Source organism: Peromyscus leucopus, chromosome 2 (genome assembly GCF_004664715.2).
Source record: "Peromyscus leucopus breed LL Stock chromosome 2, UCI_PerLeu_2.1, whole genome shotgun sequence".
NCBI lineage: Eukaryota > Metazoa > Chordata > Mammalia > Rodentia > Cricetidae > Peromyscus > Peromyscus leucopus.
In genome coordinates this window covers 117,836,918-117,858,205 of record NC_051064.1, presented here as the reverse complement: position 1 = coordinate 117,858,205, position 21,288 = coordinate 117,836,918, and the positions used below count along the sequence as shown (strand labels likewise).

Below are 21,288 nucleotides of genomic sequence, written 5' to 3'. Positions count from 1 at the left end.
ATTAGATATTGTAACACACACACACACACACACACACTCCTAAATATATAAGTACAACCTGTTCAATCTATATGTTACTTATATGTATGTTTTCAGGGTTGACCATTTGGTATTGGATAACCAATTGGTGTGTTCTTCCCTGGGGAAGACTATTTCTCCTCTCAGCATTTCTTGGTTGCTGGTAATTCTTTGTGTAGAGTTGAAGCCTTGTTGGCTTCTCTTCATCCATGTTAGTTAACATGTCTGTGGCTGCTGTCCTTGTTCAGCTCATGTTTGGGCAGCCATTTTGGTTAGTCTTTATGGTGCATCTTCTGACATTCCTAGAAGATAGTCTTATAGCAAACTGACCTACATTCTCTCTATCCCCCTCTTTTGCAATGATCCCTGAGCCTTAGGTGCTGGTGTTTTGTATTTTGAGAGAGGTATAATGTATCTCAGGCTGGCCTGGAACTCACTGTGTAGGGTTATTTGCAGTAATCCCTGAGAGTGATAGCTTGATTCTCTAATTTTGGATATTAAAAATATTCCCTTCATCCATGTATTACAGCCAACACCAATAGTTATAGCACTCAAGGAGGAGAGGCAAGAGAATGGCAAGTTCAATGTTTCTAGGGCAGCCTGAGCCTCAGGATGAGACCCTGTCTCAAAAAAAAAAAAAAAAAAGGATTTACAAAGCTAAAAAGACACACTTGTTTTTTTTCAAGACACGGTCTCACTATACAGCCCTCCGTGGTCTGGAACTTACTATATAAACCAGGCTGGCCTTGAACTAACAGAGAACTACCTTGCTTCTTTCAGTCCTAGATCTAGATGCAAATTTCTTATATATGTTATAAGAAACATCTCTAAAATTGTCAGATCCCAAGAATTTAATTAATATCAGTTGTTCTTAAATCAAACAGCATAATTACCCAAAGCATAGATAGCTCCATAACACACACATACTCCCAAGCCACATCGGGGTTGATTCATTGAAGCTACAGTTGTCCATTGCTTCGTAACTGGATCATAGCATTCAGTACAGTCAAAAATCATCGAATCCTTTTCACCTGATTTTAAAAAAGAGACACACATCAGGTTTAGTGATGCTAAAAAAATAGAATTGGAAACAACATTCAGCAGCATTAGCATTCTCTGTTTTCAGAAATCAATCATTACGTCTAATTTTAAAATAGCCATTAAAAGTCTTTGCCTAGCAAGCAATATTTTCAATTCAAAGCACATGATATTCTAATTAATTCTAATTTTACCACCTAAACAATTCATGTAAACTTTGAGGAAACAATTTTCATTTTAACACTCCCATTTCTTTTCAGGTAATAATTTAGGCTTATGGCCTGGTACAATTTGAATTTTAAGGAAATGATAAGTCATATGTAGCAACAAACACAAAATAAAATTTAAGAAACTATGTTCTTAAAATAGAATTTTAAAATACACTATACTTAATAGTCTAGGATAGGTAGAGGAAAGTTGTTTTCTTCATTGGTTTAAGCACTGGAATGTCTACATTCTGGTAAATAATCTGTACCTATGTACATGCAAGCAACTAATTAAACTCAGAAGCCACTCCATAAACACCAAAAAAAAAAAAATGAAAGTAGGAGAATGGCTGGGAAGAAGGGGTATGCTTAGCATCCATCCATGAAGCACTAGGTTCAATCTCCATAACACACACACACACACACACACACACACACACACACACACACACACACACAAACAAACACCATAAATCTAGCCAAAGATTTACAAAACTCCAATTGACAGAATTTATATACCGAGATATTGGGGGCATGGTGGTTCACTGCTTTATTCCCAGTACTCAGGAGGCAGAGTCAAGGGGATTTCTGTGAATTCAAGGCCAGCCTGGTCTACATAGTGAGACCCTGTCTCAAAATAAAGTTCTTAAAATTAAGTAGATAAAATTCTAAATTAAGGAACATCTAGAAAAATGAAGGTGTATCATGTTCATAAACTGTAAGAGTCAGGGTGGGGACTAGAGAGTTGGCTCAGCAGTTAAAAACACTTACTGTTCTTGCAGAAGACCAGAGTTCAGTTCCTAGTACCCACATGATGGTCACAACCATCCATAACTCCCATTCCAAAGGATTTATCCTCTTCTGACCTCCTCAGGCATTGCACACATGTGGTACACGTATATGTATGCAAGCAAAACACTCATATACACACAATAAAATAAATCTTTAAAAAAGTGTCAATGTAACTCTAAGAGGGAAAAAGACTCCTTAAGCAGGGAGAAGGAAAAAAACATGAAGGGTAATGGAATACATGTGAAATAAAAGCAAAAGGGAGGACCACTTGGGGATGAAGGAGATCAGCAAGAAGGAGATGGAAGACAGTAGGGGAGAAAGACATAATGAAAATCTTTTTTTAATTTGGTTTTCCAAGACAAGGTTTCTCTACATAACAGTGCTGGCTGTCCCAGAACTCAATCTGTAGCCCAGGCTGGCCTCGAACTCACAGAGATCCCCCTGGCTCTGCATCCTAAGTGCTGGGATTAAAGGCATGCGCCACCACTGCCCGGTTGTTAAATATATTTTAAAAATTGGATTGACAGATGCTCACAGATATTGTCCATTTTACTTCTGCATGCAACTTTATTTTTGTTTTGCTGCTGTTAAGAAAGGGTCTGTAGGGCCAGGCAGTGGTGGCACACACCTTTAGTCCAGCACTCGGGAGGCAGAGGCAGGCATATCTCTGTGAGTTCGAGGCCAGCCTGGTCTATAGAGCAAGATCCAGGACAGGCACCAAATCTACACAGAGAAATCTTATCTTGAAAACCCAATAAATGAATGAATAAATGAATAAATAAATAAATAAATAAATGTCCCAATAATGAGTGGTTTATTGCTCCAAAACTATACCAAACTACAGAAAGAAATCCTGTCTTGAAAAACCAACCAACCAACCAACCAACCAACCAACAAATAAATGAATGAATGAATGAATGAATGAATGAATGAATGAATAGATGTCCCAATAATGAGTGGCTTGTTGCTCCTAAACAGTTTACATAAACAGTATGATTTATGCTGAACACAGGCTTTCCTTCTCAGCTCCTGAAAGCTGGTATTTATTTTATTTATTTATTTATCTATTTAATTTCTTTTTTTGCTTTGCTTTGAAGTAAGGTCTATTTAGTCCTGGCTGTCCTGGATCTCTCATCTCTCTATGTAGATCAGTGCTGGGATTAAAGGTATGTACCATCATGCTCAGCCTAATTTTTGTTGTTGTTTCTCTGAAACAGGGTCTCTCTCTCTATGTGACCCTGGTTGTCCTAGAACTCACTAGGTAAGATTTGGCCTTAAACTTACCTATGATCCAGTTTTTGGTGAGCATGTTTATTTCTTCTAATTAGAAATAGGGAAAAGGTTCTGAAAATCCTGCAGGAGTAGGATGTGAAAGAATTCTCAAGGCTTGTGAGATGAATCATCAGATAAAAGCTCCAAACCTGATAATCTGAGTTCTATCCCAAGAACTCACATGGTGGAAGGAAAGAACCAACTCCTACAACTTTTCTCTGACATCAACATGTATGTTATGGCACACATGTGCATATATATATATATATACACACACACACACACACACACACACACACACACAAACATATAATAAAGAAAGTGTAAAAAGAAAAATTCTCAAACATGAGTCTGTAGGAACAAATTTACCATTTTTTGTTAAAAGTGTAGCCACCACTAAGTGTTTAAATTGGTTTTATATCATCTCTTTTACAGCCGGGAAAATTTAAGCAACTAAACTAGAAGATGGGTGTCTCTTCTAAGAAAAAAGGAAAACAGATGGTAAAGTTAGACACAATGAGAGGGAGAGTGGTAGACAATGAATTTTTCTTGAAAAACAAAAATATCATATATGAACCATAGAGTATATAATGAAAACTGGATTCTTCTTTTTCTTCCTTTCTTTTTTTTTCTTATTTATTTTGTTTGTTTGTTTTGAGACAGAGTTTCTCTGTGTAGCCCTAGCTGTAGACCAGGCTGGCTTTGAACTCACAGAGTTCCGCCTGCCTCTGCCTCCTAAGTGCTGGGATTAAAAGCGTGCACCACTACAACCAGCCCTGGATTTTTCTTTTAGATTTTATTTTTATTTTATGTGTATGGGTGTTTTGCTTGAATGAACATCTTTATTACATGTGTTTCAGTGTCTGAAGAGAGAGGATGTCAGGTCCTCTGGAACTGGAATTACAGGAGGTTGTTAGCCACCATGTGGATGCTGGGAACAGAGCCTGGGTCCCCTAGAAAGGCAGCCAGTTCTTTTACTCTGAGCAACCTCCTTTTTTTTTTTTTCAGATGGGTCACTTGTAGCCCTGGCTGGCCTCAAACTACCTGGGCTGCTGAGAATGACTTTGAACTTCTGACATCCTGCCTCTACCTCTTGATGTTGTGATTACAGCTCAGTTACCATTTGTGATTTATGTAATGCTGAGCACCCAGGGCCTCCTGCATGCTAACCAAGTACCATACCAACTGAGCTTTATCTTCAGGCCCAAAACTGGGTTTTATTTTCAACAGTAGAGAGGGAGTCATTCTAGGGTTGAACATAGGACAAAACAGGTGGTGGTGCACATCTTTAATTCCAGTACTTGGGAGGCAGAGGCAGGTGGATCTTTGTGAGTTCGAGACCAGCCTGGTCTACAGAGTAAGTTCTAGGACGGGGGGGCTACACAGAGAAACCCTGTCTCAAAAACAAACAAACAACAACAACAAAAAGAGAATAGGACAATAACATGTTCATATTCATAATGCAAGAGCAGACTTTAGAGATAAAAACAGAACCATCATGATTTGGGTATTACAATGCTGAAGCATAAACACCGATGGACTGGCTAGAGGTGTGAAAGAAAGACAACATGGAGGATGACCAAAGTTTTAAGGGAGGCTTTAGCTCAGTGGTAGTGGTTGCTTCACATACATGAGGCCCCAGGATAAATCACTCAGTACTGAAGGAACAAAAAAGGATGTTTAAAGCTTTGTTTTGACACACTAGGCAAATCATCATTACAATCCAGTATATGGCAAATCATGGGAGGAAAATACGGATTTTGGAGAAAATATAGACATGTTAAATATGAAGCTCATATAGGTCAAGTTCAAAGAGATGGTTATTATATTTTATAAGTAAATAATTTTTCATTAAAAACACCTCATGGAGAAGGGAGGAAACAAGAAAGAGTGACGATGGTAAAAGTACATTACATAGCTGCAGCGGGGGTGGGGAGGGTGGGGGGGGGGGGGGGGGAGGTGCACATATACAATGTAGCTGAAGAGGCCTAACTTAACATCAGTGCAGCCATAACAGGCTGCAGACTAACAACACTGGGACTAGGCCTCACCATTACAGTAACCAGGAAAAGCCAGGAACTGTACCCTGTGGGGGACCAATCAGAATTGAGACAAGCAAGTACTAGATGCTCTAAAACATACAGAATAGCTTATATAACTTGTAATATAAGTTGCCAGTTTCCTTGCAGCAACGCCAGCACCAATCCCTGTTTATCAAGTCTTCCATTGGCCCACTCCTGCTCAATCAGGAGTACAACCCCATCTCAATCCAGAATTCCTCTAGCCGCCCCCCCCATTCTTTACTCCTTAAAAATCCTGCCTCAATTGAGCTCAAGGCTCTCCCTAATCCAACCTCTGTGTTGGACGAAGGGAGAGCCCAAGCTCAAGCTTGCAATAGAGGCTCTTTTTTTTTCCATATGAACTCAGACTCCTGGTGGTCTCTGGGGGGCTTATGACACAGGCATAACAGTAGCCAAGTAGATTAATGAAAGAAATGAGATATTTTTATTGTTACCTCCAATAGCATAGACCATCCCTCCCAAAACCGCTACTCCAAGTCCACATCGAGCCTGATGGAGCGAAGATACAGTGGTCCAGTACTGGCTAAAGGTATCAAAACGTTCTACACAGCTGAGGGCTCTGCTGTCACTCCAACGGCCGCCCTGCAACCGTGTATATCCACCTAGACAGAGAAGAAAAATATATACAGCAAACCACTTATTGCTAATATAAAAATGGCAGTAATAAAGAAAATCTAGTCCCCTGTATCTAAACATTTATATAGCTTAGAGCCTGTCACCTCTATAAAAATAGTATATAAAATATGTAATTCTCAACTATGCCAAGTCCTGGAAAATTATGGCTTATATGCAACGAGTAGGTTAACCTCAGGTTTTTACCATATGATCTCAGTTATAATAGAAAGCTACATAAAATGTAAATCTAGGCAATATCCTTTGTCTAATTATAAAGTTTAATTATGACTTTTATATGTCCCAATTAAAAATAGTGCATTGATGGGGCTAGAGAGATGGTTCAATGGTTAAAAGCACTGGCTGCTCTTCCAGGGGACCTGGGTTCAACTCCCAGGACCCATATGGCAGCTATGGCTGCCTGTAACTCCAGTTGCAGGGATCTGACACCCTCACACAGACATGCATGCAGGCATCATACACATAAATAAACATCAATACACATAAATTAAAAATAAATACATAATTATTTTTTAAAAAGTAATACATTGAGAGGATGGTGAGATTGCTCAGTGGTTGTGTGCATATTATTGCCAAGGACTGGGAACCACCTGTAATTCCAGGAATCTGATGCCCTCTTCTGAAGTTTGCAGGTACCTGCACTCACACATGCAATTCCCACACAGAGATACACACATATATACACATCATTAAAAATAAGAAATATATCTTAAAAAAGAAAGTGATTGAGGGCTGGTGAGATGGCCAGTTGGTAAAGGCACTTATCACATAAGCCTGAAAACCTGAATTCAATCCCTAGAACCCACATTAAGATCGAAGAAATAACTCACTCTACAAATGCTGTTCTCTAAGTTCCACATATGCACCACGGCATGTGCATGCACATACAAAGACCATACACACAATAATAAAAATAAGCTTTTAACAACTAGAGCAAAAGCTGGGTGGTGGTGGTGCACACCTTTAATCCCAGCACTCGTAGAAGCAGGTGGCTCTCTGAGTTTGAGGCTAGCCTGGTCTACATAGTGAGCTCCAGGACAACCAAGACTATTCAGAGAAACTCTGTCTCACAAAACAAAACAGCAAAAGAAGCAAAACACAGTAAAAATAGTGTATTGAAATTCATATTTTCCCTGCACACCCGCTCAGCAAAAAAAGCCCAAAACTATAATATGTACTCCAAAAGACCGCTTACATATTATAATGTGAAAATATGTATAAAATTAATTATGTATAATTATGAGCTATATTATGCATAAGCAATTATATAGAAACTACAGTATATTTAGATTTCTGGACAACCATACATTCTATATCTATAAACTTGAATGGTTTAAAATTATAAATTTTGACATGTTCCTGTGATTTTTTTTTTTTTTTAACACAAATCCACTTTTGAAAAATTTTTGCGATATGGTCTCTCTGCATATCCCTGGCTATGTACATTGCCTCAAACTCACAGAGATGTGCCTGCCTCTACTTTCTTAGTGCTGGTACTAAAGGCTTGCACCACCATGTCTGGCTTATAAATCCACTTTTTTTTTTTTTTTTTTTTTTTTTTTAATTTTAAAGGGTGCTAGGTCACATTTCACAGAAAAGTTTCTCCCCCCCCCCCCCAGACAGGGTTTCTCTGTTTCTCTGTGTAGTTTTGGTGCCTGTCCTGGATCTCGCTCTGTAGACCAGGCTGGCCTCCAACTCACAGAGATCCGCCTGGCTCAGTCTTCTGAGTGCTATTTGCTGTTTAGAACTTCTTTTCCCAGCAGGCTTCCATAGAAGCCAAGACGGCAGAAAAGAGTCCTCTGATATTCTTATGGAGAATGCTGCCAGCACTTTAGAAACCACTTATCTATCATCCCTAATGACCACCTAAGACATGATGAACAGTGCAAATTTTTTAGATATTTTCCCTTGAATTAATTTAGTTAGTTAGTTTTTTTTTTAAGGATAGTGTCATACTGTAGCCTAGGTTGACCCAGAATTCACTATGTAACCCTAGCTGGCTTTGAATTCATGGCACTCCTGCCTCAGCCTCAGAGTGCTAGAGTTGTAGGCATGAACCATTATGCCTGGCAAAATTGAACTTTTACAGAAATGTTTCTTGTGCTGATGAAGTAGCTCAACAGGTCAAGACAACTGGCTGTGAAGCCTGATGACCTGAGGAGAAAGCCAATTCCCACAGTTATCCTTTCCTATCCACTCACATACCATAACACATGTATGTGCATACACACAATAAACACATAAATCTGCACAGTCATTTGATGGTAACTAGGTAATCAGAGACCAAAGATTTAGAACATCGAATGAAAGGTTGAATGAGAAGCTGTTAAGTTTTAAATGTGTTCATCCTATTACACAAATTCAATTTACTAATCTTAAACCTAAACATGAAGTTAAATATCCTTCTGATAGATTTGCATATTAGTAATACCTGCATAGTAATAACAACAAACTATTAAAAAGCTCTTATCCTGATAATAATTTCTATTATTTTTCAGATTTTTCTTACCTACTGCATACAGGTATTTTCTTGCTTTCTTCCGAGGTCGAACTTTGGATGTCTGCAGAAAACTACAAAACTTGTTCTCTTTGGGAGACTTGCAGACCTCACAATATTCTTTCAAAAGTGTTTGCAATGCAACTCGAAGATTAAAATCAGATACTCCTAAACAGTATTTAAAAAGACCATATTTTAAAAGATTTTCAGATATTACTGAAAAGACACATTTCCTGGTCAGTCAGAAAACACAAGCTGTTAATCCCAACACTCAGGAAGCAGAGGCATAAGGATCTCTTCAAATTCTAGGTCAGCACGATCTAAATAGTGAGACGCAGTTTCAAAAACAAAAACAGACAAAACAAAACAAAAAAAGCAACAAAAAACAAGGAAAATAACCTCATCATTGGTGTTGGAGAGAGGGTTAAGGGAGTGTACTGCTCTTGCAGAAGACCCAAGTTCGGTTCCCAGTTTATAAACTCATCTCAAAGAGCTCCACATCCACGAACACCCACACCCTAGAGGTACCCACACATACATAAACATTATTTAGATAAAATAAATACTTCAAAAAAAGCCCCAAACTTATTATCAAACAACAGTATGTCCCTTACAATAGAAAATAATGTTTTTAACATTGCTGCTATGGAATATACTTTCCTTAAATCTATCAAAATGTTTTAAAGAGGCCAGTGAGATAGCTCAACAGGTAAAGGATTTGTTGCCAAGTCTGAAGACCTCAGTTTGACTCCAGGGACCTACATGGTGGAAGAAGAGAACCAACTCCTCAAATTGTCTGCTGACCTCCACACATGCTGAGGTATACTGGAACCCCCCCCCCCACACACACACACGTATACACACACAAATACATAAAAATGTAATTTAAAAGCTTTTAAAAAACAATACCAGTCAGGCAGTAGTAGCACATGCCTTTAATCCCAGCACTCGGGAGTCAGAGGCAGACAGATTTCTGTGAATTGGAGGCCAGCCTGGTTTACAGAGTGAGTAGAAACCCTGTCTTGAAAAACAACAACAAAAAATTGCAAATACATGTATAATGTTTTCCAAATAAAGATGGCAAAATGAACTAAGTTCACAATTACAGGGCTAGGTTCAGTGGGAAGGCACTTAGCTAACGTGTGAGTATCTGGGTTCAAGCCTCAACACTAAACAACAACATTATCTAAGAAAACGCTTTAAAAGTCACATGCTTTTTCATAAAATCTAACAACAAAAAGAAAATACATTTATGTTATAAACCTTCAAAAATGATAAGACAAAGCAAGAAACAAAAAACTTTTAAAACTTTTACAGTTAATTTTATTTACATGTACAGGTGTTTTGTCTACATGCATGTCTGTGCAATATATATATATATATACATATACACACACATATATACACACACACACATATATACACATACACACACACATATATATATACACACATATACATACACATATACACACATATATATATACATACACACACATATATATACACATATACACACACACACATATATATACATACACACATATATATACACATATACACACACACACACACATATATGCCTGTCTACAAAACTGGTGTTTCAATTCTCACTTTGTTTCCTTAGCACTACATCTCCTCCTATGCTCCTGTTTGATAAAATTTGTATTTTTAAAGTAACTCTATTGTCTGAATTTCAAGAGGATTGTGTTTTTGTTTATGGCTCATCTCCCTTCCACCCCTGCCCAACTCTCCTCAACCCAGGCTGAATTCTTAATTTCTTTCTCTTCTTTTCTCTGGGATTTACTTCAATAGATGTCTTTTTTTTTTTTTTTTTAGTATCTTGTTTACACAGCCTCCTTATTCAAACCCTGCTCTGACAAAGAGCTAATTCTCCCTTCCTCTCCTTTTATCTGGGTACAATTACTTTGTATTCTGCAGTACAAAATTTGAGTAAGACAAATTGTATTCTGTCTTTCTAGCCTGAAACTTGAGGGTGGTGGTAGGGCTGATGTCCTTACTCTGGATCAAACAGAGTGCCACAATTATGCTGAGCAAACCTCCACTGAGCTCTACCCCAACCAAGATACTCTATTGATTATTTTGTTTCTCAGTTTCCTCTGTTTTGCATTTTAATTATTCATTCTTCCTCCAAATTATCCAATGATAATGGTCATGGTGGTGCACACCTTTGATTCCAGCACTTGAGAGGCAGGGGCAATCGGATCTCTACGTCCCTTACTAGTTCTTTTTTTTTTTTTGATTTTTCGAGACAGGGTTTCTCCGTGTAGTTTTGGTGCCTGTCTTGAATCTCGCTCTGTAGACCAGGTTAGCCAGAGATCCTCCTGGTTCTGCCTCTGGAGTGCTGGGACTAAAGGCGTGCACCACCACCACCACCACCACCACCACCACCACCACCACCACCACCACCACCACCACCCTGCCCCTTACTAGTTCTTTATGAAAATCAGAAAATACTGCTCTTTCAGACAAAATGTACAGGTTGACTAACAGGACACTGGTTGACTTTCATCTCAAGTACACAATCTCAGCTAAGTATCCTTGGGCAGAAGCAACCTACCCGATCATACCCAAGGGACTTTTAGGAAATGCTCCTCATACCATCAGAACATTTTGTTTCTAAACTGGTTCTGGTAGGGCCCACCTGTAATCCTACCACTTGGGAGGTAGAGGCAGGAGGATCAGAAGTTCCAGGTCATCTTTGTTTACATAATGAGATTAAGGCCAGCCTAGGATAATTGTGAACTTATCTCAAAAAGAGGATGGATTGGAGGGGTGGCTCAATGGTTAAGAGCACTGGCTGCTCTTCCAAAGGAACCAGATTTGATTCCCAACACCCACATGGCAGCTCACAACTGTCTGTAACCCCAGTTCCAGGGGATCAGGAATGTTTTCTGGCTTCCAAAGGCACAGACATAGGCAAAACACACACACACACACACACACACACACACACACACACACACACACACACACACACACCACAGTTTAAAAAAGATGACTCCCAGATGATATTTAAAAGTATTCAGAAAGAAATTTCACACAAAAAAACTTCCCCCAAGTGATGGGAAAATTAAACTTATTTTGTTTGTTTTTGGAGAAGTTTTTGTTTGTTTGAGACAGTACCTCACTTTTTAGTCCAGGTTGCCCTAGAACTCACTAAGTAGTCTAGGCTGGCCTCAAATTTACAGTTGATTCTTTTGTCTTTGCTGCATGTGTACTGGGATTACAAAAATGCATCCCACACTCAGAAGAACTTTCAAAAAGAAAGAAAATATGATAAAATCTAATTAAAAAAAGCAAAGTTCAAAACAAAACAACAACAATAACACCAAGAATAATGAAAGAATTCTTAAGGCATTCAACCAGAAAAAAGAAATCACTGAAAACAAAACCAAACTATGTCTTATATGTTGGCAAGATGGCTCAGTGGGCCACAGCATTTCCCACCAAGCCTGAACAACTCAAGTTCAACCCCTAGGACCCTCAAGGTGGAAATAAAGAATCCACCCCATCCCTACAAGTTGTCCTCTGACCTTCAAATGCATTCTCATAACCCAAGGACAACCTACAAAATATCATAACCCCTCCAAAAAACTATGCCTTACCAAATTCAAAAAGAATAGGAATACCATCACAACTAAAGAACAGTATACAAATCTAAATTTAATTTTAAAAAGCAACACCCAGGAATTTTCAAATTTGAAAAGATTCAAGAACTAAAGAGCCATGTTTCTCTAGCAAAAAGACAGGCGTAGTGGCGTATACCTTTAATCTCAGGACTCAGGAGGCTGAGGTAGGTGGATCTCTGTGAGTTAGAGGCCAGCCTGGTCTACATAGAGAATTCCAGGACAGCCAAAGCTCCACAGAGAGACTCTATCTCAAAAATCAAGCCAAACCAAACCAAACCAAACAAACAAAACAAAAGAAATACTTGATAAAAAAACAAAGTGAAAAAAAGTCCAGTCAACCTATGGAGCTCAACAGTTAAGAACACTTGATATTTTTGCAGAGGACCAAGTTCAGTTCCTTAGAACCCACACGGGAGCTCATAACTATCTGTAACTCCAGTTCCAGAGGATCTGACGACTCCTCTTTTTGTCTCCTAGGGCACCAGGCATACACATGATACATAGACATACGTGCAGGCAAAATACACACATAAAAATTTAAAATAGTAAAAAGAAATTTTTAATCTGGCCAACTCAAACAATGAATAAAAAAGGGAAATACGGTAATGGAAACACCATACTTGAAACTGGGTATGATATCACATGCCTGTAATCTAGCACTTGAGAGATGGAGTCAGGAGGAACAAAAGTGTGAGGTCATTCTTGGGTATATATTGAGTTAATGACCAACCCAAGCTACATGTGGATCCTTTCTTAAACACAAACTACAACTGATAATCTGTTGGCATCAAAATCATCTGAATACAGAGATAAGGGCGTAAGGTTAAGGGACTCATGACTGCAAACATAAATATAAATAATGGCTATAAACCTTGAGGGTCTTGACAGAAAAGAGGATGGAAAGAAAAATAAAAATACTAAGTGCCTAATTTTCTTAGCAGTGAGTTGTTACTGTTTAATATTAAAACTGTAATTTTGGGGGGCGGGGCGGGGGTTGTGGGTTTCTCTTTGTTGCCCTGGCTGTCCTGGAATTCACTCTGTAGACCAGACTGGCCTCCAACTCAGAGAGATCTGTCTACCTCTGCCTCTCGAGTGCTGAAATTAAAAGTATGTGCCATACCCAGAGTGTTGTTATTGTTTCAAGATAGTCTTGCATTATATCCCACACTGGACTGTAACTCCCTATGTAAATCAATCTCACCTCAAATGGCAATCCTCTTGTGTCAGCCCAAGTGAACCACCTGTGATGTGTCAAACTGATTATTCCTAGGTGGCTAACTCTGGGTAATTTATCACTAAGTGATTGGTTTTTGCTATACTATGGACTATATAGTTCAAAACCAGTTGCTAGGCTATTGTGGTTTTTAAATATTTATTTCCTTTTTAATCGTGTGTGTGTGTGTGTGTGTGTGTGTGTGTGTGTGTGTGTGTGTGTGTGTGTTTCCTTTCTGCTGTTGTTACTTCAGAACTAGAAACCCCACCAGGAAGATTGTGAGTTTCAGCCAGCCTAGACTACACCTTAAAACAAAAAATCTCCAACAATGAAAAAAACAAAGAAGAAAATGCTTAGAGCCTGAAGATGATTCAAAGTTTACACAGAAGCCATAATACAAGCAATATAAAACCGCAAGTTAAGCCAAGTGGTGGTGGTACACACCTTTAATCCCAGCACTCGGGAGGCAGAGCCAGGTGGATCTCTGTGAGTTGGAGGCCAACCTGATCTACAAAACAAGTTCCAGGACAGCCAAAACTACACAGAGAAACCTGTCTCGAAAATACAAACAACAACAACAACAAAAAAAAAAAAACCTATCACATTTCAGATAAGAAAAAGCCACTGTGGTGCTAAAGAAATGTCTCAGTTTGCCAATTACTTCTGACCAGAGTATATGGGACCTAAGTTTGATCCCTAGCACTCATGTGAAAATGTCCAACAAGGTGTCATGAGCCTGAAATCCTAGAACTGGGGAGGTGGAGACAGTAAGAACCCTGGGGCTTGTTAGCTATCCAGTCTAGATGAAACAGCAAGCTCCAGGTTCACTGAGAGATCCTGTCTCAAAAAACAAGGTGAAGAGCAACTAAGGAAGACACCTGAAGTCAGCCTCTGGCCTTTAAGTGCATGCACACACCCCTTCTTCACACATATCTTCGAACACACAAACAACACACAAAAGAAAAAATTTAGTGATCAACTAATTTGATATATAGTAAAAGAGTTACCGTCTATGTACTTTAAAAGCCTCTGGGATGGTAATAAAGGGAATCGAATTGGATCTAACACTTCTACCACATGTTTTCTTCTCTTTCCCAGGTCTTTCAGAATCCACTGCATTGCAGCTAAGAAGACTTGGTATTCATCTTCAATGCTAAGCTCCTCACTTCGTAAAATTTTGATCAGCTGATCTTTTGTAAGTGCCAGGAACTCTTCTCCACTATGAACCTCCAAGAAATGGACATGAATATAGTTTTCTGTAAATTCCAAAAGATCATGGCAGGCAATTTGCTCAGAGAACTGGAAGAGTCCAATGCAGTTCTGTGGATCAATTTGTCCTTTCAGAAAATCACAGCAGAGATTAACAACTTCAGTCAACTGTAGCATGTCTGCTGCAACAATCAGCTCCTGAACATTGTTCACAGCTATGGTCACTAATCCTAGGGAAAGAAGTAGATAAAATAGTCATTAAATCAAAACAAACATTCAGCTTAATATTTTACTTGACTTCAATAATAGTTTAATTTTTGCAGAGTAGTAACTAAGTAAATAGGATATATGGTAAAAACACAAAATTTAAATGACAATGATATTTAACATTCAGGGAACAACTAGGCCAGTGTGTTGGTGAATGTCTTCTATCTACCAGCACTTGGGAGGCAGAGACAGGAGGATCTCTGTGAGTTCAAGGCCAGCCTGGTCTACAAAGTGAGTTCTAGGATAGTCAGTGCTGCATAATGAGACCCTATCTCAAATAAAACAAAACAAAACAAACAAAAACAAAAAACAACCAACAACATTTATGGAACAACTATAATAAACCAGTCACAGTTTTAGCTGCTTTATACTCATTGAACATTCACTATATTCCTAGCTAGTAGATATAAATTTTCCTATTATTGTATTAAGTAAACAGAATTAGGAAGTTTAAATAACTCTTCTCCAAATTATATGACAGAAAGACTGGAGAGATGGCTGAGCAGTCAGAGCATGTGCTGCTCTTGCAAAGGACCCAGGGTTTAGTTCCTAGCACCTACAGGGTGACTGACAGTGGCCTGTAACTCCAATTCCCATAGAAATCCAAGGCCCTCTCCGGCCACCGCAGGCACTGCATACATGTGATGCACATACATACATGTAGGTAAAAACTCATACACAGAACATAAACATGAAGAACTCTTCAAAAATGTTTTGAAAAAAGTGTATGATTGAGCAAAGTGCAAATTAGGGACTGACATTAAAGCCAACACTTTGCTTGCTTGTTGAGACAAAGTCTCACTATATGGAGCAAGCTGGCTGGCTTCCAGCTCTCAATCTTCTTGTCTTTGCATCCAGGGTGCTGGGATTAAAGGAGTGCACACTACATCCAGGCAAAGTTCATACTTTTAACACAGATTATATGCAATTAACAAACTTACTGAGGTAGTGGGGAGGGAGAAGAAAGCAGGTTTACTATATTCATTTATGATAAAATGTCATACAGTGTTAGTCTTTTAATATGAGGTATAATCAAGACTCCATAACATATGAGAAACTACTAAAAATTTGAACTGAATATTTGGATTTCTTCCCCCAAAGACTCCATGTTCATTTTCTTTTCTTTTTTTAAGACAGGGTCTCAAACTCACTATGTAGCTGAGGATGACCTTGAATTCCTGATTCTTCTGCCTCTACCTCCCAACTGGGATTATAATTAAGTGCCACCATGCTCAGCCTTACTTTTACAATTTATGTAATAACTTTGGAGGACATCAAATAGCTAATTATACTCAAGGTAGTAGAAACACTATAATTCTCTTAACTAATAAATGTTCCATTCAGTCTTATACATTTATCCCTTTTAAGAGTCTGTGGATAACCTAGAGCCTTGCACATAATAGATAAGCACTTTATTACTAAGCTATACCTCCAGCCTTTTTTTATTTCATTTTATTTCTTTAGATAGGGTTTTACTGTGTAGCCCTGGCTGACCTGCAACTTGTTATGTAGACCAGGCTGCCCCTGAACTCAGAGAGCTCCTCCTGCCTCTGCTTCCTGAGTGCTGGGATTAAAGGTGTGTGCCACCATGCCTGGCCACCCCCAGCTTTTTATAAAAATCACTCCATTAAACTATTGGTCTGCTGTGGGATGTCTTTCTGTGCACTGTGAATATGTGTTGCTCCGATTGGTTGATAAATAAAGCTGGTGGCGCACGCCTCTAATCCCAGCACTGGGGAGGCAGAGCCAGGCGGATCTCTGTGAGGCCAGCCTGGGCTACCAAGTGAGCTCCAGGAAAGGTGCAAAGCTACACAGAGAAACCCTGTCTCGAGAAACCAAAAAAAAAATAAAAAAATAAAAAATAAAGCTGTACTGGCCTATGGCAGGGCAAGATAGGTTAGGTGGTACATTCAAACTGAAGATGGAGGGTGGAGTGGCAGGGAGACGCCAGCCTGCGGCCCAGGGAGCAACCCACGTAGCAACAGATGGATTAATAGAAATGGGTTAAGGTATAAGAGCTAGCTAACAAGGCCATACAGCTTGTAAATAATATAGGCCTCTGTGTTTACTTGGGACCAAGTGGCTGTGGGATGCGGGTGGGAGAGATTCATCATGACTGCAGGCTATACTGGTCCCAAATTTATTTTCTTGGTTCTATCTATAAGTTTGAGCTCATGCCTTTAGTCCCAGCACCCAAGAGGCAGAGACAGGAGGATCTTGGTGAGCTCAAGGCTAGCCTGGTCTACAGAATAAGTTCCAGGACGGCCAGGGCCACACAGAGAAACCTTGTCTTAAATAACCAAAAAAAAAAAAAAAAAAAAAAAAAAAAAAAAAAAAAAAAAAAAAAAAAAAAACAAAAACAACAAAACACTTTTACAAAGAAACAAACTTAAATAAGTTACTTTGGTCATGATATTTTATCACAGCAACAGAAAACTAATATATAGATATACCTGTGTAAATGAAATCTAGAAGCAACTGAAAGATTCCAGCTTCAACTCCTAGAATCTGTACAACATCTTTTGAGGACTCTTTCATTCCTCCAGCGAACAAAGCTGCAAAGTATGGACTACTGGCAGCCAGAACCAGACGGTGAACTTGAAAGGTTTCCTTCCCAACTTGTAGCTGTACATCACAAAAATGCTGTCCATTTCTCATTTTATTGATTTGGGCCAAGATGAGCTGGGCATGTTTCTCAGAGGAAAATGAACTATCACCAGCCTGAGCACACTCCTCCTTAGACATGATGATCACAGGTTAATTAAAGAGACTGTTGACCATTATCTGCTTCTACCCTGAGAAACAAAACACAAAGATCAAACAACAGATCTTTTTGTTAATATATTTTCTATTCACATATGGATGAAACATTCTCTATCATTTATTTAGGGTTTTAAAATACAGATCAAACAAATAAGAGCTAAAACTGTATGGTATGACTTCTAATATGCCTTCTGGTAATGGAATGTGTACATCAAAGGATGCTTCACAGAAGAAATAAGCACTAAATTGGGCACTAAAAGATAAATAGCAGTAAGGTATGAGGAACAGTCATAAACCCCTCCGTGGGTAAAGAAAGAAAGGTGCAAAGGCAGAAGATATATCATACAGTCAGGAAGTAAACATTTTAGGCATGATGAACTTCTAAAAATCAACTGTGACCAGCCCAAATGTCTGCTTAAAATCTTTCAATTTGTATGCTTCCCTTAACATACAAGGCCTTGCGGATCTTTGTTATAACCCAGGACTGTTCAAATATAGCTTTTCCAGATAACATTTTCCTGTTTCTCTCTCCTCTAGACTTGGTGGCCACCCTAACCTTACCTATGTTATAGCCTATATTACCCCTGCCATCTTAATGCCAGCCCACACACATACACAAACACACACACAAAGTTCTTGAAAGATAGTCCCTTCATGACCAGGCACTACCTTCTATTGCCATAGGACCCGTCTCCAACATATATCAGCATTTCAAATGTTTGTGAAATAAGAAATAAAAGGCTTGGGTTTTTGTTTTATGAGACAATATTTATAATGGCCCTCCTGCCCTCTGACACCCTAGTGCTGGGATTGCATGTGCCGCCAAACCTGCTTCAGTTGTTAGCTTCTTCACAAATTAGGCCAACTGTAGTTTTTGTTATCTTTGTTTGGTTTTTTTTTTAAGACAGGGTCTTACCATATAGTCTTAGCCAGACAGGAACTCACTATGTAGACCAGACTGTCCTCAAACTCAAAATGAACCATCTGCTTCTACCTTCTGAGTGCTGGGATTAAAGTTCTGTACCACCATGCCTTATCCTCAATTGTAATTTTTATAATAACTGAGAGACCAGAAGAAAAAGATAATCTTCTCTCAGTCCACAGAAAAGAAAACTACCAGGCTTTCTCCAGCATTAATGCACGAACAGTCTCATATTCATTTACTCTAAGCCTAGGGTTGTTCCTACCATATCATATTGCATAGAAATGATCAGATCGGGATATAGAGAATGGAACTCAAGTACAGAAACTTGAACCTAAATCTTTATAGGTTTAGCAAAAAGAAACATGTCAACAGACATTTCAGAACTCTTGGGTTCTTCAAGTAGGCATGAAGTATGAGATAACAAAAAGCCAATCCTTTTATTATTTAAGTCACAAAGGAAAGTTGGAGACAAATAACATAATAGATTGCAACAAGAATCAAAGGAATAAATTCAGGTTACTGAATACAGTAATCATGAATTCTTACAATATAAGATAGGCAGATAAAGCTGGGTGGTGGTGGTGGTGGTGGTGGTGGTGGTGGTGGTGGTGGTGGTGGTACACGCCTTTTATCCCAGCACTTGGGAGGCAGAGGCAGGTGAATCTCTGTGAGTTCAGGGCTCTCCTGGTCTACAAAGTTAGTTCCATTACACAAAGAAACCGTGTCTCAAAAAATCAAAAAAAAAAAAAAAAAAGGCAGAGAAAATGTTAAAATGATTAAGGTCTTGTAATTTCGGCATGAAAGAAAATTAGTAATAAAATTGACCAGACTATTGTAAGCTGACATTAATATATATTTATATTTCATGGGGCTGGAGAGTGGCTCAGCGGTTGAGAGCACTGACTGCTTTTCTAGAGGCCCTGGGTTCAATTCCCAGCACCCACATGGCAGCTCACAATTGTCTCTAACTCCATTTCCAGGGCTTCTGACACCCACATACAGACATACATGTAGTCAAAACACTAATGAACACAAAATAAAAAAAAATTCAGTGTTTAGCATTCAGTCAAAATTATCAGTAAAAACAGGCTGGGACTGGGTGTGGCGGTGCAGAGGCAGGGAGATCTCTTAGTTCCAGGCCAGCCAAGACTACACAATGAGACCTTGTGTTAATAATAAAAGCCAAGGCTACACAATGAGACCTTGTGTTAATAATAATAAAACTGATACTCATGACTATCTAGAAACTTTCTGAGAGGCTTGAAGGGAGCCACTAAAATGTCACTTCAGCATGTACATGATGCCAACATCTTACAAGCAAGTCTATTTCCCTCCACGCAGAAATTCGACCTGTAGATGTTACTAAACATGACATGGCTGTCTGGCTTGTTTGTGCTTTGTTCTCCCTGGTAGCAGAGTTTGAACCCGAGGTGTGATGCCAGGTTTCCTACTTTTGTCTCTTACTGAAGGTATCAAAGCACAGCCACTAAGTCAAAATGCCTCCTGTTACAAGAAACAGTTTACTGAATATTCACTCTGGCTGTAGAGAGCCGAAATGTTTGTTCTCACCCTCCCCAGTAAATGCTGATTCTATCCCACTGCCAGGGGAGTACCTCATCCCAAAATGTGGCATGGGAAATGACTGTACATACAAACAGGAAAAGCACACTTCTGGGGTAGTGCAAAGCGATCTAAGGACGCCTCAACAGATCCAACTTGAAAAGAGGTTATTGGCTAACGATGGACACGATCAGAGGAATTAAAGAGGACCTATGTTTTGGTGGCCTCGATCTCCCTCTCAAGAGCATCTGAAAGTTGATTCAGTAAGGGGGGCACAACTCCTCGAGCATCAAAACAACTGAGACTCTTTGTGCTTGAGTTGGACGCTGTAGCTAGAGTTCTCCCTACACTGATCGACACTATAGACAGGAAATCAACTCGGTGCACCTGGCGGCGCAAGCTTGGTAAGGAATTTCACCACAAAGCCGGCAGAAATCAGGGGCAGGGGCCGGCCTTGGGTTTCCCCAGTGGGGGTGGGGAGAGCAGAGGCCGCGGTGCTGTGGACCGGAGGAAGCTGCGGCGATGGCGACAACACTTGGGCGGTCAGAGGGCCTCCGGAGGTGACAGTAGGAAAGCCGAGGTCAAGTGCGCCGGGAAAACGCGCATCTTCCCGGTCCGGAGAGCCAGACTCAGGGAAGATCCCAACCCTGTGAGAAACACACACGGGACGCAGGGCCTGCTTACCCGCCGCCTCCCTTCCCGCCGGCGCCCTCAGAGGCTCTGCGCGCGCAGTCGCGGCAGGCCGCGGAGGGGGCGGGGACAGCTTGTAGTGACTGGCCGCTGCGACCGCGGAAGGCGCAGCCTCTACGCTTCTACTGCGCGTGCTCGGCTTCTGGGCCCGCCTCCTCCCAGCCGGCGGCGCTGCAGACCTGGGTAGTCGCTGGCTGGTTGCTGTCGCCGGGTCTGCAAACCTCCCTCTTGCCAAGGCTGGTGGGCTCCCCTAGTCCGTCTCATGCACATTTTCTGTTCTTGAGATGTCCCAGGCTAGCCATCGATCTCGGCGTCGAGGAAAAACACGTGCACAGTGCTTCTCTACCAATTTTATTTGGATCATTTCCTGAGCCTCTGTTTGACGGACTCCTGCTTACTTTGAGGGAAGGACTCAAAACGCCCAGTTCTTTTTCAATGTAGAGCATCATAATGTGTCGCATTAGTGACTTC

At 39.9% G+C, this 21,288-nt stretch overlaps 1 protein-coding gene across 1 annotated transcript in view; it reads right to left on the bottom strand.

Annotated features, from left to right (window-relative positions):
- The window catches only part of LOC114706968 (intracisternal A particle-promoted polypeptide), a 30,733-nt gene extending 9,820 nt beyond the window's left edge, over nucleotides 1–20,913 (bottom strand). The window contains exons 1-6 of the mRNA XM_028889548.1: nucleotides 20,812–20,913; nucleotides 17,333–17,674; nucleotides 14,411–14,842; nucleotides 8,550–8,705; nucleotides 5,842–6,009; nucleotides 912–1,049 (exon numbers count right to left, since the gene is read on the bottom strand). Coding sequence (XP_028745381.1) covers nucleotides 912–1,049; nucleotides 5,842–6,009; nucleotides 8,550–8,705; nucleotides 14,411–14,842; nucleotides 17,333–17,624 — 1,186 coding nt within the window. The 5' untranslated portion in view covers nucleotides 17,625–17,674; nucleotides 20,812–20,913. The remainder of the gene's footprint in view (nucleotides 1–911; nucleotides 1,050–5,841; nucleotides 6,010–8,549; nucleotides 8,706–14,410; nucleotides 14,843–17,332; nucleotides 17,675–20,811) is intronic.
- Nucleotides 20,914–21,288: the final 375 nt, after the last annotated feature.